This window comes from Somniosus microcephalus, chromosome 7, assembly GCF_052327205.1.
Source record: "Somniosus microcephalus isolate GS21.2 chromosome 7, FLI_Smic_1.0, whole genome shotgun sequence".
In the NCBI taxonomy this organism is placed as follows: domain Eukaryota; kingdom Metazoa; phylum Chordata; class Chondrichthyes; order Squaliformes; family Somniosidae; genus Somniosus; species Somniosus microcephalus.
The window spans coordinates 30,569,625-30,586,092 of NC_140993.1; the positions used below are offsets into that span (position 1 = coordinate 30,569,625).

The 16,468-nt window shown below is 44.9% G+C and overlaps 1 protein-coding gene across 1 annotated transcript in view; it reads left to right on the plus strand.

Annotated features, from left to right (window-relative positions):
* The window catches only part of piezo2b (piezo-type mechanosensitive ion channel component 2b), an 852,062-nt gene extending 844,179 nt beyond the window's left edge, over positions 1-7,883 (plus strand). The window contains exon 53 of the mRNA XM_085992353.1: positions 4,491-7,883. Coding sequence (XP_085848479.1) covers positions 4,491-4,743 — 253 coding nt within the window. The 3' untranslated portion in view covers positions 4,744-7,883. The remainder of the gene's footprint in view (positions 1-4,490) is intronic.
* Positions 7,884-16,468: the final 8,585 nt, after the last annotated feature.

Here is a 16,468-nt window from a genome sequence, read left to right on the forward strand (position 1 = left end):
AGAAAGACTTGCACTTAAATTGCGCCTTTCACAACCTCAGGAAATCCCAAAGCACTTTACTCCCAATGAAGTACTTTCTGAAGTGTAATCACTGTTGTAATGTAGGAAACATGGAAGCCAATTTGCGCACAGCAAGCTCTCACAAACAGCAGTGTGATAATGACCAGATAATCTGCTTTTTTTGTGTGATGTTGATTGGGCAATAAACATTGGCCAGGACACCAGGGATAACTCCCCGCCCCCCCCCCCCCCCCCCCCCGCTCTTCTTCAAAATAGTGCCACGGGATCTTTTACATCCACCCGGGAGAACAGACGGGGCCTCGGTTTAATGTCTCATCCGAAAATAGCTTATACTGTTATTGCACTCAAGTTTTCTGGGGGTTCAGCTGCTTACACTTTGGGCTCGAATTTCCAAGCCCCGTGGAGGCGGGTTTGGAGGCGGGAGTGGTGGGAATATTGCCGAATCGGGGGGCACGAACCCATCCCGCCCCCGTGCCAATGTCCCAGGAGGCGGGTACCCGACCTGTGCTGGGAGCCACCTCCCCGAGGCAGGAAGGGGATGAATCCCTATTTTTAGCCCTGAATTGTGGGCTTCCCGACGGCTCTGAACCACGCCAAGTTAGCGAGGTGGACCGCCGGTCTGCAGGGGTTGGAGGGGTCGAGATGTCCGTTGTGCAGGTGAGTGATGGGTGCATGTGTGCAGAGGTAAGTGTGTGAGGTAAGTGTAAAGTGTTTTAATAAGTTTTACTTACCTTTACTTTCTCCTGCAGGCTTCCTTCCTTCAGGTCTCGGGAGTTCCTCATCTCACCAGCACAGAAAGCAGAATGGCCGCTGAACTGTCAAAAGCTGCAGCCTCTGCTTTCTGGTCTGGAGAGCTCTCTAACTGAGTCTGAGTAGAAGGACTCAAGTTAGAAGACAGATTATCAGTGTTTGACAGCTTCACAGAGCTGTCAAACGCTGATTTTTCATCTGTCAAAAGCTCTCGACAGATGAAATGTCAATCACTGACGTCACCAGTAACTGGGTGTCCCTTAATTGGCCTGCTGAGCCTGCTGGGTGGGCTTAACAAGGTCAATCAAGGGAAAATAGCGTGGGTTGGCCACAAGTCGATGGAGGCGGGACTACAACCCAAAAAGTGGGAGTCCCGCCTCCATCACGTCCCCATTGACAAAATCCAGCCCTTTATCTACACATGAATCATACCAGTACTTGCACCAGTGCACATGCTGATTGACACACTCTGCTGGTGAACAGTGTAACTTTCTGGCACATTAATGGCATAACCAAGACATACAGGAAACTCTCTTTTAACCGACACCTAAATATCCGGAAATCTCTCTTAACCGGCAAAATTCAGGAGTATGTTCAGGTAAGTTTTACTATATATTAGTGGCCGTGTAACCGGGGTTCCTGCACCTGTGGCCGTGCAACAGGGACTCCTGCATCTGTGGCCGTGTAACCGGGGCTCCTGTACCTGTGGCTGTGTATGGGGCTCTCGTACCTTGGTAAGTATACCTCTCTGTAATCTGGACTTTTTGATCAACCGGCACCACACTGGTCCCGTCGGTGCCGGATATAAAAGAGTTTCCTGTAATTGGCATTGAGGAAATTCACAGTATTGGCGAGTGTTAGAAACTTATAACACAATCAGGTAACATTGTCAACACCAAAGAAAGGCAGATCATGAACCAAACTTTGATGCAGCCAGGTTGATCACCCCATTCAATATAAGTTGCAGCAGAAATTGTGAGCAACCATTAACATTTGGTCTGGAAACAATTCAGTTACAATTCCAAAGACGATTTCTCTCTTTGATTCTTGGTTGTCTGTAATTAGCATGACCTGGGCAATGGTTAAGGTTGGTTAAATTGTTAAATCCACTGTATTTGTAGCTCTTTTATGTTGTTTAACAGCTTACCATAGCAGTTTTTCGCATGTCTGAAATCATGGGGAATTAAATGATGATTTCTTTTCACCTTTTATTTTCACCTTATGGGGATCGGGCGGGAAAGTGGAGTTGGGGCCGAGATCAGATCAGCCATGATCACATTGAATGGCGGAGCAGGCTCGAGGGGCCGAATGGCCTACTCCTGCTCCTATTTCTTATGTTCTTATCTTATTATCACTTTGAGCTTGTCCAACCAGTGGTGTATTCCCTATTTTCACTCGTCCCAAAATTTTGGGTGTGAGTGCGCCAGGAGATTTTAACCCACATCCCCCACAGTGAGAGCTTCTCAAGAGCAGGTATGGTGTTCCCTTTGCATGAAATTATGATGGAGGAGAAGCAGTAGAGCATGAAGGAAAGGAGAGTGAGGCTGTGTTTAAGGATGCTGCATCCAGCAAGAGCATCTCCTCAGTAAAGTCTTCATACAATCTGTGTTGCTTGGATATTGTACTGGGAGGGTATCCATTTGTGAGCTGCATCCTCCTTCAGTGTGACTTGATTGTTCGATCTTGTACTGCTCCTGCTCCGTGATAATGGCATACAAGGGTATGCCCATAGGGAGTGTCAAATCTGCTCCTGAGAAGCCTTCACTATGCGTAGGGATAGGGCTGCAAATCTGCTGCTGGTATCAGAAGCAGTGAGCAGCAAGTCCAGGTCTGCATAGGCGGAATGGCAAAACATTTGCTGGAAATCTCCCAACGGAAGAGCAGAGTGCCTCCCCATGTTCTCCCTGGCCGCCTTCACGTATGGGGCGAGCTCCTTTACGTCGGGGATGCCCCTCCGAAGCCCCCGTGTCTCTCGGGCATTGTGCGCAAGCATCTCCTGCCACAAGGTTGAGTGAATTAGGTGAAGGTTGGCAACTCACCTCTTCCCAGGTGACATCTGAAAGCTGATGCAAGAGATGCGGTGGTGTCAACCTGCTAAAGTGGAGGAAGGTTTATAAGGTTGTGCGTGCAAGTAAGTGCTTTTAGGAGGAGATGGGCAGTTACGTCATCTGATGGTGAAGGGGACACAAGAGCAGAAAGGATGAAATTGTCAAGCTATGTATTTTGTGAGCTATGAAGAGTCAGGTGATGACAAACAATGCGGGGGAAAAAAAGACCCATTTCATATTCGGAAGATCTGGGCCAAGAAATTCAGGTGCGCCCATTTCTTGGCACGTGGGGAGGAACAGGGTACGATCCCTGCAATTAAGACATCCCAGATATTGGGCCTCAGTTCCATGAAGCGGGAGAGCTGCAGAGAGCAAGAGGCAGCTTGCCTGCCCCAAAGTGTCTTTGATGATCAGGTCATTGTGATGCTAGCAACAGCTCTCAAATAAATGAGGAAGGGTGGAGGGGGTGACCGGGTGGGGGTGGTTGATGAGGATTGGTAGCTGGGGGTGAGGTGAGATCGGTAGCTGGGTCAGGGAGATCAGTGGCAATCGGGGAAGGGTGAGAGTGTTGGCAGCTCCACATTCAGGCAAGGAAATTTTTTAAAAACTTACCATGGTTGTTTGTGGCCTGTAGGCTTGGTCTTCCTGAGTGCAGCTGGCGCCAGCTGCCTCAGGGCAAACCAATCTTGCAGTGGGGGACTCAGGGAGGCGCTAGGCCCTTTATTTGCATATACAAGGGACTAATGCATGTTTCAGGCGCGGAACTGCCCGCTGATCTTTTTGGCCTTTCTTCTTAGGCAATCCCTCGGAACCGAGGATGACTTGCTTCCACATTAAAAATGAGTTCTCAGGTGACTGATGAGTCCAATGCGGGACCTACAGTCTCTGTCACAGGTGGGGCAGACGGTGGTTGAAGGGGCGGGTGGGTGGGGTGCTTGGGTTGACGTGCGCTCCTTGTGCTGGGCTCCCGGCGAAGAGACTCGAGGTGTTCGGCGCCTTCCCGGATGCTTCTCCTCCGCTTTGTGCGGTTTTGGGCCAGGGATTCCCAGGTGTCGGTGGTGCCATGTTGGCCTTTACCAATATGGCAAGTGGCGTACCTGTTGCTTGTAATGAGCATGCACTTCCTGCCCACCACGTTAGAAGCTTAGGAGGCCGTTTAGCGCCCCAAACACTGGTGTTGCACAGCCAGATTTCTAGGCCCTGCTCTTTTTCACCCAGCAGAGGGTGTCAATCAGCATGTGCACTGGTGCAAGTACTGGTGTGATTCATGTGTAGATAAAAGGGCTGGATTTTGTCAATGGGGACGTGATGGAGGCGGGACTCCCACTTTTTAGGTTGTAGTCCTGCCTCCATCGACTTGTGGCCAACCCACACTACTTTCCCTTGATTGACCCGCCCAGCAGGCTCAGCAGGCCAATTAAGGGACACCTGGTTACTGGTGACGTCAGTGATTGACAGTTCATCTGTCAAGAGCTTTTGACAGATGAAAAATCAGCGTTTGACAGCTCTGTGATGCTGTCAAGCCATGATCTCATTAAATGGCGGAACAGGCTTGAGGGGCCGAATGGCCTACTCCTGCTTCAATCTTCTATGTTTCAACTTTAAAAAAAATCTTTGCTGAATTTCCTTTGTCTTGCATGAATTTTTGATGCTATTTTCATTACTTTTCAGCATTATGGGTCTGTACGCATCAGTTGTGCTGGTCATTGGAAAGTTTGTACGCGAGTTCTTCAGTGGGATCTCTCACTCCATCATGTTCGAAGAGCTGCCCAACGTGGACCGAATTTTGAAACTGTGTACAGATATCTTCCTGGTTCGAGAGACTGGAGAGCTGGAATTGGAGGAAGATCTGTATGCCAAGCTCATCTTCTTGTATAGATCACCAGAAACTATGATCAAATGGACACGTGAAAAGACAAAGTGACCACTTCTGCTGACCTGGATGTAGAAATTTTTTTTTGAAGAGCTAAAAGAAAAAAAAAGCACAATATCACTGAAAAGCCGAGCTATTCAGTTAAGTGACAGCAGCTTTTCCTTATGGAGCCCAGGCAGTCGCACGTTCCTTAAGTCCTCTCTGCCTATAGTCTCTCTGCTGACTATAAAGACTGGTGTTTGTTCTACCATTCAGTACCAGTTATGGAAACGATTCTGTATCGTAACTGGATCCAGTTTCTTTATATTTTTAGTCAGCCAAAATCAGGGCTTCCGAAACGCTTACCTTCCTTGCAGGTATCATCTGTATCAATCCTTTGTATTTTCTTTATGTGATGCAATGATTTTGGGCCATGCAATCTGCTGTCATTACCACCCAGTTACAGAGGAACACGTGATTCAATAGTGACAAAATAATGAAGACATCACCAATGAATAATAATTCTTGGGTATCACAGGTCTCTAGTGATGTAAGCCTATACTGACTGGCCTGAGCAAGGAAAATAATTTAACAATCTGTTTTAAATGCCTTATTTTATTTGTACAGTCAATAGAAAAGTATCACCTTGTCAGTGATCTTTCTCAGGAAAAAAGTTCCTTTATCAAAGGCGTGTCTGTCTTCTGTATCTTCATTATCTTATAAAAAACAATGTGGGTACACATTATTGCAATACAGTCAAAAATACTCCATCTTCAGCAAATGCTTCTCCTAGATGAAAGACTCCGGTGATACCCATGAAAGTACTTGAAACTAAAGGTCAGCAAAATGTTCAGAATTTACTTGAACCTTTGAAGTGCAAATCCTTCAACAGAGTTTTTCTCTCTTTCTGATTAAACTAGAATCGACATTGCTTTTGCTTCGTGTTCCCATAGTTTCATCAGTTTATTTTTGTGATTGGGGGGGGGGGGGAAAAGAAACTAATCATAACTGGCTTTTTCCCTTTCCCCATTTTTCCACCTCTGAGACTCCCCTTCCCTTTCACCCGTGCCATTTGTCAGCTGAGAGCTTGGGCAATCTATTGCCATGTCTCTGCCAGTACCAGTCGTTCACCGATCATTAGAAAGTACACAACAATGGTCCAGGGCGATTCCTCTCTCGACTTTTTTTTCCTTGTCGTTGGGAACCATATGGCCTCTTCTACTGCACATCACCCATGACAGCTTGACCAATATCAGGAACTTGCTTGTGGGGGTCAATGGCCACGATCTGTGGCACAGTAGGTTGGAGTAACTATATCCCGTGTCACTGCAGTTATTGTACAACTAGCATTTTTGATGGACAAAAAACGATGGTAGCATGATCAGGGTCCGTAGATAATAGTTGCTGTCTCTTTATTCCAAACTGAACTTTAACGAAGATAGTGTTGAGAACAGTATATAGAATGTGAAATAACTCGAGTCAATATAAAAGGATGTTATGCAACCATTCAATATTGTGTAATATTCTGACAAAGTAGAATGCCTGCCAGAAAATATGGACTTCTGTATAGAAGCAGATTTATTTGACTTAAAGTTTGACTTTTGTCTACATATTTCCACATGCAAATTGCTATTGCTACAATTGTCAAGGCAACTATAGTACTGTGACAGGGCAAAACATCAGTCATGTGTGTCTTAAGGTTTATTTTCATCTACTTGCCTAAATGCAAACATGTTCAAGTTTAACATCATTGTTCTGGTTTAGAGGTGGTGAGATATTTCTAAGGGTTATGATGTTATTGACGGGACAAGAATCATAGCACAATCACGGACCTTCACAAAATCAAATGACATGAAAAACCCTTTTTAAAATAAACCCACTGTTGCAGCAAGGGTTATGGCAACATAAAGTTGCAGTGTACCATAGTAGAAATTGTGTAATTTGTCGTGCTTCTCAAAGATTATCACTGGCCCAACAACTTGAGATGGTCAGTTCTAAAGGCGACCATTCCTTTTCATATACATTGTTATTTAGAAATGTCAGAGTTATTGGTTTCGGATTGCTATTACAAATTTGTATCGTTAAGCCATTGTTAATAATGCAAAGCAGAGATTGAAATTCAGCTTTCTCATTGGTAGTTTTTCTACCTATTGATCTAATTCAGTAGCTCACCAAATGTTACTGTAACTTTAGTTACACAATCATAAGCCAGCCCATTTGGCGAAGTTCACAGGGCTCGCTACATTGTGTGTATTCTAAGTGGCATAATGATGCACTTTCACTTATTTAAACAATGTCTGAGTCTGGCTTTTAATTACTTTGAAAGCAAATGTATGTTTCAGCGTTTTCATGGAGATCTGGATAGAAATTCAGTGTCTCAGTAATAATCTGCACGTGAGGAAAAGAGGTGAATAATTGACCTTATGATCTTGAAAATGAATGCTTAGGTAGTCTGGGGGCTACTATGAATTTCAAACACTGCTTATGAAGGGTTGCTATGTTAAAACTGACAAAAAGAGAATCTAAACAAACCTGCAAAAACCCTTTAATCTGCAATAATATTACAGCTACAGTAACCCCTTTTTAAGGCCGTTTTATAAATGTTTAAAAAAAAAACTCCATGCAAGAGTGAATTATTTCATATCCAGATGTTTTAAGGATTTCTCATCTTTTGAAAGGAATTCATAGCAGTTCCTGCTGCTGCTTAGAATGGGAAAAAACATTGCTTCCCATTCGATTTTCTGTAATTATCTTAACCGTTTATTGGAATGAAATGGCTATTTTCAACCGAGTTATTAACCGTCCAGCTCCATGGTCCAACCCACTACACCATGTGCACTGTTACGGATGATTTTAAATGAATATATCTGAAAATGAATGCTAGCAGTTTGTGCAACTAAGTTTTGTATGACACAGGAGTTATGTTATTCCACAATAGATTTCAATATGTTACAGTGTATTTATATTTCAAGTTTATTCATAAACTTCTGGAATACTGAAATTAGTTTTAGACAACATGCAATAAGCTTTGCTTCTAGTTGGATTGCTCTGGTTTTCCCCTCTGAACTGGACACTGGACGCTGTCTACCAGACCCACACCATTGTGACCCTGCTGTCAACAGTTATCAGTGAAAATATGTCCCTGTTTTATATTTGTTTCTAAAACATCTCACTAAGTGATGAACATTTTTAATAAAATCTCTTGAAAAATGTTTTTTCTTTCACCAGTAGATTTTGTAAAGTATGGGCTGGGGGCTTTCGCCCTAAGCCGCTTCTTGTGTGCATGTTTCTTTGGTTGCAGACTTTGTTTAAAACCAGCACGGATATCTGGAAATTGAGAGAATCGATTTCATATTTCCTATTTCCCCATAATATTTAGATCAGGACTGGCCTTGAAGAAGAGCTCATTAATATTGAGAATAATCGCTCTAAAAAATCTAAACATTTGCAAGAGGTGTTTTAAATCACAATGATCCATTTCTCTGTTAAACGAGAAGCCAACATTTATTTTTGGGGAGGATTTATTCCAGTAGTTTACTCATTAATTGTCAAAGCAGTAGTTTGTAAACAGGGTCAGGAAAGGTGAATTGCGCCCAAATTTACTGGGAATTTTTTTTTTTTTTAATGTGTATTTTGACTGTAAGAAGGCAAACAATCAAAGAGACACATGACCAAAGTAAAAGCTCTTGGGGTAAAGGGCAGACCAATAAACTGGAGAATAATTTGGCTACAGGTCAGGAAATGAAGGGCGGTGATCAATGTTGGAAGTTCTAATTGGGCAGCTCAGGCCAGTGGAATATCCCAGGCATCAGTCCGGAGATCTTTGATCGAGGGCATTTATAATTGTTGTGAAAAGCAAAGTATTAAAGGAAGAATGGCAAATCTTCCACATAATAACCAGTTTTTGTGGGATAACAGAATGTTCGGCGGTAAGGAATAAAAATTTAGAGCTCTACAACTTAGCAATAGGGCACATAAAAGCGTTTAATTCTGAGAAATGTAAAGTGATGCACATTGGCCCGGATTTTGTGGTCAGTGGCGAATGAACGGCGCTCGCCATTCATTGATCTTGCAGTAGTTAGAGAGCCGATACAGCGCAGCGCCCTCTGCAGGGGATCTGGGACCTGTGTGAACAGGACAAGCAACAGCGTGTCTCTTCAACCAATCAGATTGAAGAATCCCTACTGAGACACGCAGGCCGCGATTTCACCTACCGAGGCGGGTCCGGGGGTCGGTGGCGCGATCCCAGCCCGCTGCCTGCTCCATCCCGCTCTCTTGAAGTGATTTTACTTTGACGGGGCTTATTAAGCCCGCCCAACGAGGTTCCCGGCCAATTAAAAGGAAGCGAGTCCGATGACAGCATTTGATGACGTGTAATCAGCCGGTTTCCTTAAAGGGGCCATGTCCAAACTGATGTTGATAGTTGTGCTGTCAGTATTCGACAGCATTGAGGTACTGCAAACACTGACAATCACTGCACCGAGGTGCACGCCTGCACCCAGGCTTTCCCATGACGCCCTCCATATGCTTATGGAGAGAGTCACAGCAGACAGGGAGGTTCTCTTCCCTGCCAATGGGCGGAAGAGACCTCCCCAGGAGACCAAGGCAGCCTGGTTGCACATTGCACAGGAGGGCACAACAACAACAATAACTTGTATTTATATAGCGCCTTTAATGTAGTAAAACACCCCAAGGCGCTGCACAGGAGTATTTTAAGACAAAAAATTTGACCCCGAGCCACATAAGGATAAATTAAGGCAGGTGACCAAAAGAGGTAGGTTTTAAGGAGCGTCTTAAAGGAGGAAAAAGAGGTAGCGAGGCAGAGAGGTTTAGGCAGGGAATTCCAGAGCTTAGGGCCTAGGCAACAGAAGACACGGCCACGAATGGTTGAGCGATTATAATCAGGGATGCTCAACAGGGCAGAATTAGAGGAGCACAGATATCTTTGGGGGGGGGGGGGGGAGAAGAGGGAGTTGTGGGGCTGAAGGAGATTACAGAGATAGGGAGGGGCGAGGCCATGGAGGGCTATGAAAACAAAGATGAGAATTTTGAAATCAAGGCGCTGCTTAACTGGGAGCCAATGTAGGTCAGCAAGCACAGGGGTGATGGGAGAACGGAACTTGGTGCAAGTTAGGTCACGAGCAGCTGAGTTTTGGATGACATCAAGTTTACGTCGGGTAGAATGTGGGAGGCCAGCCAGGAGTGTGTTGGAATAGTCAAGACTAGAGGTAACAAAGGTATGGACGTGGGTGTCAGCAGCGGATGAGCTGAGGCAAGGGCGGAGACGGGCGATGTTACGGAGGTGGAAGTAGGCGGTCTTTGTTATGCTGCGGATATGTGGTCGGAAGCTCATTTCAGGGTCAAATATGACACCAAGGTTGCGAACAGTGCGGTTCAGCCTCAGACAGATGTTAGGGAGAGGGATGGAGTCACTGGCTAGGGAACGGAGTTTGTGGCGGGGATGTGGTCAGGAGGACCAGGCTGCAGTGGCGCAAACCTTTCAATGATCTCAGGTCAGAAAACATTACTGCCAAGCCACACTCAACCTCATCCTGCTGTGCCACTCATCACATCCCCATCACTCTGCCTTCCCTACCCTACTCCTGCACAACCTTACTCACACCGACTTACCTTGCATCTCCACCTATCCCTCTCTATCAACATTATCACTTCCCCATCTCACTAGCCACCCCTCTCATTCATTCTGCTGCACGCATACCAACTAACAACACACCTTGCCAGTCTAATCAGAGAATGATGAAGCTGAAAAATTGGCTCATTTCATTCAAGGGTAAGGTTATTATATCTGCCCAGCTATAGCTTGCCATGGGGTCGGTACAAGTACTTCAGAGAAGATTTCAGCTTTCAGATTATTGAGCTACGAAGCGTTCACATTTGAAAATTATGTTTGGTGGGCATAGAAAATATTAAAAGCATGATGGCTGTATTGAAATATTTTGTGCAAAACACAGGAGAGAAGGGCTAGAGCACATGATAATCACAGAAACCCCACAGTGCCGATAGAGGCCATTTCGGCCCATCGAGCCTGCACTGACACATATCCCACCCGATCCCCGTAACCCCTACACCAACACATATCCCACCCTATCCCTGTAACCCCACGTATTTAATCCCCCTAACACTAAGGGTCAATTTATCATAGCCAATCAACCTAACCTAATATGATAACATGAGCTAAATTTACCTTGCAGATTAACTTCTAGATGTTTAGCTCTATAATTTATGGAGCAGACTGCCAACTGCAATAAATAGTGAATCAGTTAAAGTATTCAAAAAGGGAATGGATCCGATCCTGCTGCTGCAGGTGAAGGGATATTGGCTTAGGGTAGACAAAAGGTCAGATCAGACAGCTGGATGGGCTGAATGACCGTCTCATTCTACTTTTAACTTCTAAATCACCTGCTGTGGAGAAATCCATCTTGTACACGTGCCACGGAATAGGTAGAAATTCTTCATCTCCTTCCTTCCTTGTTTTTCACTATGGATCAGTTTTCAGCACAGGAGGCCATTCAGCCCATCGTGCCTGGGCCAGATCTCTGAAAGAGCTTAATATGAGTCCCACTCTCCTGCTCTTTCCCCATAGCCCTGCAATTTTTTTCCTTTTTAAGTATACATCCAATTTCCTTTTGAAAGTTATTCTTGAATCTGCTTCCACCACCCTTTCAGGCAGTGCATTCCAGATCGTAACAACTGTTCTCAGTTTTCACTGTGCAACTTGTCTTCAATTATTACAAATGAACCGGTCTTTAATATGCAAGGGAATTTCAATAGTTGAGAAACGTTGATAGATTTCATATTGCAAAATTGATTTCTTCCTTTCGGAGGGAGTTGGTAATTGGTTGGGATGCAGGAGACGGAGAAGTCATTTTGACTTTGGACGAGTGTAAAACGCACGATATGGGCTCAGCCACCCATTAAAACACCTCTCCCAATTTGTGTTTCTGTAGAGGTGCTTAACGGATGGCCGAGCCAATATTGCGCATTTTACACTATTGCCCAAAGTCAAAATTACCCCCCTGGAGAGTATGGATAAAGGGAATGTACTCTGATTGATGGGATGTGAACAGTGGTGCTCCCCAAGGATCTGTACTGGGGCCTCAGCTTTTCACCATGTATATGTCAATAACTTGGATGAAGGAATGGAGAGTTGTATATACAAGTTTGCAGATGACACTAAGATAGGTGGCACAGTAAGTTATGTAGATGTGAACAGGACGTAACAAAGGACATGGACAGATTGAGTGAGTGAGTGAGTCACCAGAATGATACCAGGGCTTAAAAGGTTAAATTAGGACAGGTCGCATAAACTTGACTTGTATTCCCTTGTGTGTAGATTGAAATTTTCAAGACTGAGATCGACAGATTTTTATTAGGCATTGGGATCAAGGGATATGGATCAAATGCGGGTAAATGTAGTTACGGTACAGATCGGCCGTGATCTAACTGAATGATGGAATAGGCTTGAGGGACAGCTCACTCCAGTTCCTATTAAATCTGCAAATCTTCTAATAACAGGTACTTTGGTAAAGTGCTTCACAAAGGGGAGAGAGGACAGATACTGAGCAGAAGTTACAAGGTGAGTTAAAGGAGATGACTGAAGGTGTGTCCAAAAAGTAGGTTTCAAGGACACTTTTAAAGATGAGAAGAGATATAGTAAAGCTGAGAGACTTATGAAGAGCATTCAAATAGGCAGGGATATGATGGCTGAAATCTCAGCCAGCACTGAAAGAATGAAGGATGTAGCTAAAAATACACTTTTGATGAGGAATAGGGTTATGATTTGAAACAATTCAGGGTCAAATGGCACACTGAGATTACATACCATTGGGTTAAGTCTGAGGGAGCATCCAGGACGGGGGGAATGGAAGCGGGGGCTAGAATGTAGTGTTTCCGAGGTAGCTGAAGAGGACAGCTTTAGTCTCGCCCATATTATGTTGGAGAGGGGTCCGTAGCATTCATGAAGCAGTCAGATAGCAAACAGCAGTCGTGGAGTTGAGGGTAGTAATAGAAACATACAAGATAGGAGCAGGAGTAGGCCATTCGGCCCCTCGAGCCTGCTCCACCATTCAATGAGATCATGGCTGATCATCCAAAATTAGTACCCCTGTCCCTGCCTTCTCCCATATCCCATTGATCCCTTTAGCCTTGAGAAATATATCTAACTCCTTCTTGAATATATTTAATGAATTGGCCTCCACTGCCTTCTGTGGTAGAGAATTCCGCAGATTCACCACTCTCTGGGTGAAGAAATTCCTCCTCATCTCTGTCCTAAATGGCTTACCCCTTATCTTTAGACTGTGACCCCTGGTTCTGGACTCCCCCGCCATCGGGAACATCCTTCCTGCATCTAGTCTGTCTAGTCCTGTTAGAATTGTATTAGTTTCAATGAGATCCCCTCTCATTCTTCTAAACTCCAGCGAGTATAAGCCCAATCGACCCAATCTCTCCTCATACGTCATTCCTGCCATCCCAGGTATCAGTCTGGTGAATCTTCGCTGCACTCCCTCCATGGCAAGAACATCCTTCCTCCGATAAGGCGACCAAAACTGCACACAATACTCAAGGTGTGGTCTCACCAAGGCCCTGTACAGCTGCAGCAAGACATCCTTGCTCCTGTACTCGAATCCTCTCGCTACGAAGGCCAACATACCATTTGCCTTCTTAACCGCCTGCTGCACCAACATGCTTACCTTCAGCGACTGGTGCACAAGGACACCCAGGTCTCGTTGCACTTCCCCTTCTCCCAATCTATTGCCGTTCAGATAATAATCTGCCTTCCTGTTTTTGCCACCAAAGTGGATAACCTCGCATTTATCCACATTATAGTGCATCTGCCATGCATCTGCCCAATCACCCAACCTGTCCAAATCATACTGGAGTTTCTCGGCATCCTCCTCACATCACACACGCCCACCCAGCTTTGTGTTGTCTGCAAACTTGGAGATATTACATCTCGTTCCCTCGTCTAGATCATTAATATATATTGTGAATAGCTGGGGTCCTAGCACCGATCCCTGCGGTACCCCACTAGTCACTAACCTGCCACTCAGAAAAAGACCTGTTTATTCCAACTCTTTGCTTCCTGTCTGCCAACCAGTTCTCTACCCAAGTCAGTACCTTGCCCCCAATCCCTTGTGCTTTAACTTTACACGCTAATCTCTTATGCGGGACCTTATCGAAAGCCTGCTGAAAGTCCAAATACACCACATCCACTGGTTCTCCCTTAGCTATTCTACCAGTTACATCCTCAAAAAATTCCAGTAGATTAGTCAAGCACGATTTATCTTTTGTAAATCCATGTTGACTTTGTCCGATCCTGTCACTGTTTTCCAAGTGCTCTGCTATTACATCTTTTATAATGGACACTAGCATTTTCCCCACTACCGATGTCAGGCTTACCAGTCTATAATTCCCAGTTTTCTCTCTACCACCTTTTTTGAATACTGGAGTAACATTAGCTACCCGCCAATCCATGGGAACTGTTCCAGAGACTATAGAATTTTGGAAGATGACCAGCAATGCATCTACTATTTCTAGGGCCACTTCCTTAAGTACTCTAGGATGTAGATTATCAGGTCCTGGGGATTTATCGGCCTTCAATCCCGTCAATTTCCCTAACATCATTTCCCTACAAATACTGATTTCATTCAGTTCCTCCCTCTCATTAGACCCTATGTTCCCCGACATTCTTGGGAGCTTATTTCTGTCCTCCTTTGTGAAGATAGAACCAAAGTATGTATTTAATTGGTCTGCCATTTCTTTGTTCCCCATTATAAATTCCCCTGATTCTGACTGCAAGGGACCTACGCTTGACTTCACCAATCTTTTTCTCATCACATATCTATAGAAGCTTTTACAGTCAGTTTTTATGTTCCCTACAAGCTTACTCTCATACTCTATTTCCCCCCTCTTAATTAATCCCTTTGTCCTCCTTTGCTGAATCCTAAACTGCTCCCAATCCTCAGGTTTGCTGCTTTTTCTGGCCAATTTATATGTCCTCTCCTTGGATCTTATGCTATCCCTAATTTCCCTCATTAGCCACGGTTGAGTCACCTTTTTGTTTTATTTTTATGCAAAACAGGGAGGAACAAATTCTGTAGTTCATCCATGCGATCTTTAAATGTTTGCCATTGCCTACCCACTGTCAACCCTTTAAGTAACGTTCCCCAATCCATCCTACCCAACTCGCGCATCATACCATCATAGTTTCCTTTATTTAAATTCAGGACCCTAGTCTCCGAGTCAACTACTTCACTCTCCATCTTAATGAAGAATTCTAACAAATTATGATAGCTCCTCCCCAAGGGGCCTCACACAAGATTGCTAATTAATCCTTTCTCATTACATAATACCCAGTCTAAGATGGCCTGATCTCTAGTTGGTTCCTCGACATATTGGCCAGGAAACCAGGAATACACTCCAGGAATTCCTCCTCCACAGTATTGTTACTGATTTGGTTAGCCCAATCTATATGTAGATTAAAGTCACCCATAACTGCTGCGCCCTTATTGCACGCGTCCCTAATTTCCCGTTTAATGCCATCCCCAACCTCCACATTACTGTTTGGGGGGTCTGTATACAACTCCCACTAATGTTTTCTGCCCCTTAGTATTCCTCAGCACTACCCATACAGATTCCACATCATCAGAGCTAATATCCTTCCTTACTATTGTGGTAATCTCTTTAACCAGCAATGCTACCCCACCTCCTTTTCCTTTTTGCCTGTCCTGGATATTGAATTTTTTTTTTTTTAATTCATTGATGGGATGTGGGCGCGCTGGCTAAGCCTGCATTTAGTGCCCATCCCTAATTGCCCTTGAGAAGATGGTGGTGAGCCGCCTTCTTGAACCGCTGCAGTCCATATGGTGTAGGTACACCCACAATGCTGTTAGGAAGGGAGTTCCAGGATTTTGGCCCAGCGACAGTGAAGGAACGGCAATACAGGTCCAAGTCAGGATGGTGTGTGGCTTGGAGGGGAACTTGGCGAGTTGCTGCAGTGCATCTTGTAGATGGTACACACTGCAGCCACAGTGCGCCGGTGGTGGAGGGAGTGAATGTTGAAGGTGGATGGACTGCTAATCAAGCTGGCTGCTTTATCCTGAATGGTGTCGAGCTTCTTGTGTTGTTGGAGCTGCACTCATCCAGGCAAGTGGAGAGTATTCCATCACACTCCTGACTTGTGCCTTGTAGATGGTGGAAAGGCTTTGGGGAGTCAGGAGGTGAGACACTCGCCGCAGAATTCCCAGCCTCTGGCCTGCTCTTGTAGCCACAGTATTTATATGGCTGGTCCAGTTCAGTTTCTGATCAATGGTAACCCCCAGGATGTTGATAGTGGGGGATTAAGCAATGGTAATGCCATTGAATGTCAAGGGGAGATGGTTAGAGTCTCGCTTGTTGGAGATGGTCATTGCCTGGCACTTGTGTGGTGCAAATGTTACTTGCCACTTGTCAGCCCACGTCTGAATGTTGTCCAGGTCTTGCTGCATATGGACACGGACTGCGTCAGTATCGGATGAGTCTTGAATGGTGCTGAACAGTGTGCAATCATCAGCGAACATCCCCACTTCTGACCTTATGATGGAGGGAAGGTCATTGATGAAACAGCTGAAGGTGGTTGGGCCTAGGACACTGCCCTGAGGAACTCCTGCAGTGATGTCATGTGATTGAGACGAATGACCTCCAACAACCACAGCCAACTTCCTTTGTGCTAGGTATGATTCCAACCAATGGAGAGTTTTCCCCTTGATTCCCATTGACTTCAGTTTTGCTAGGGCTC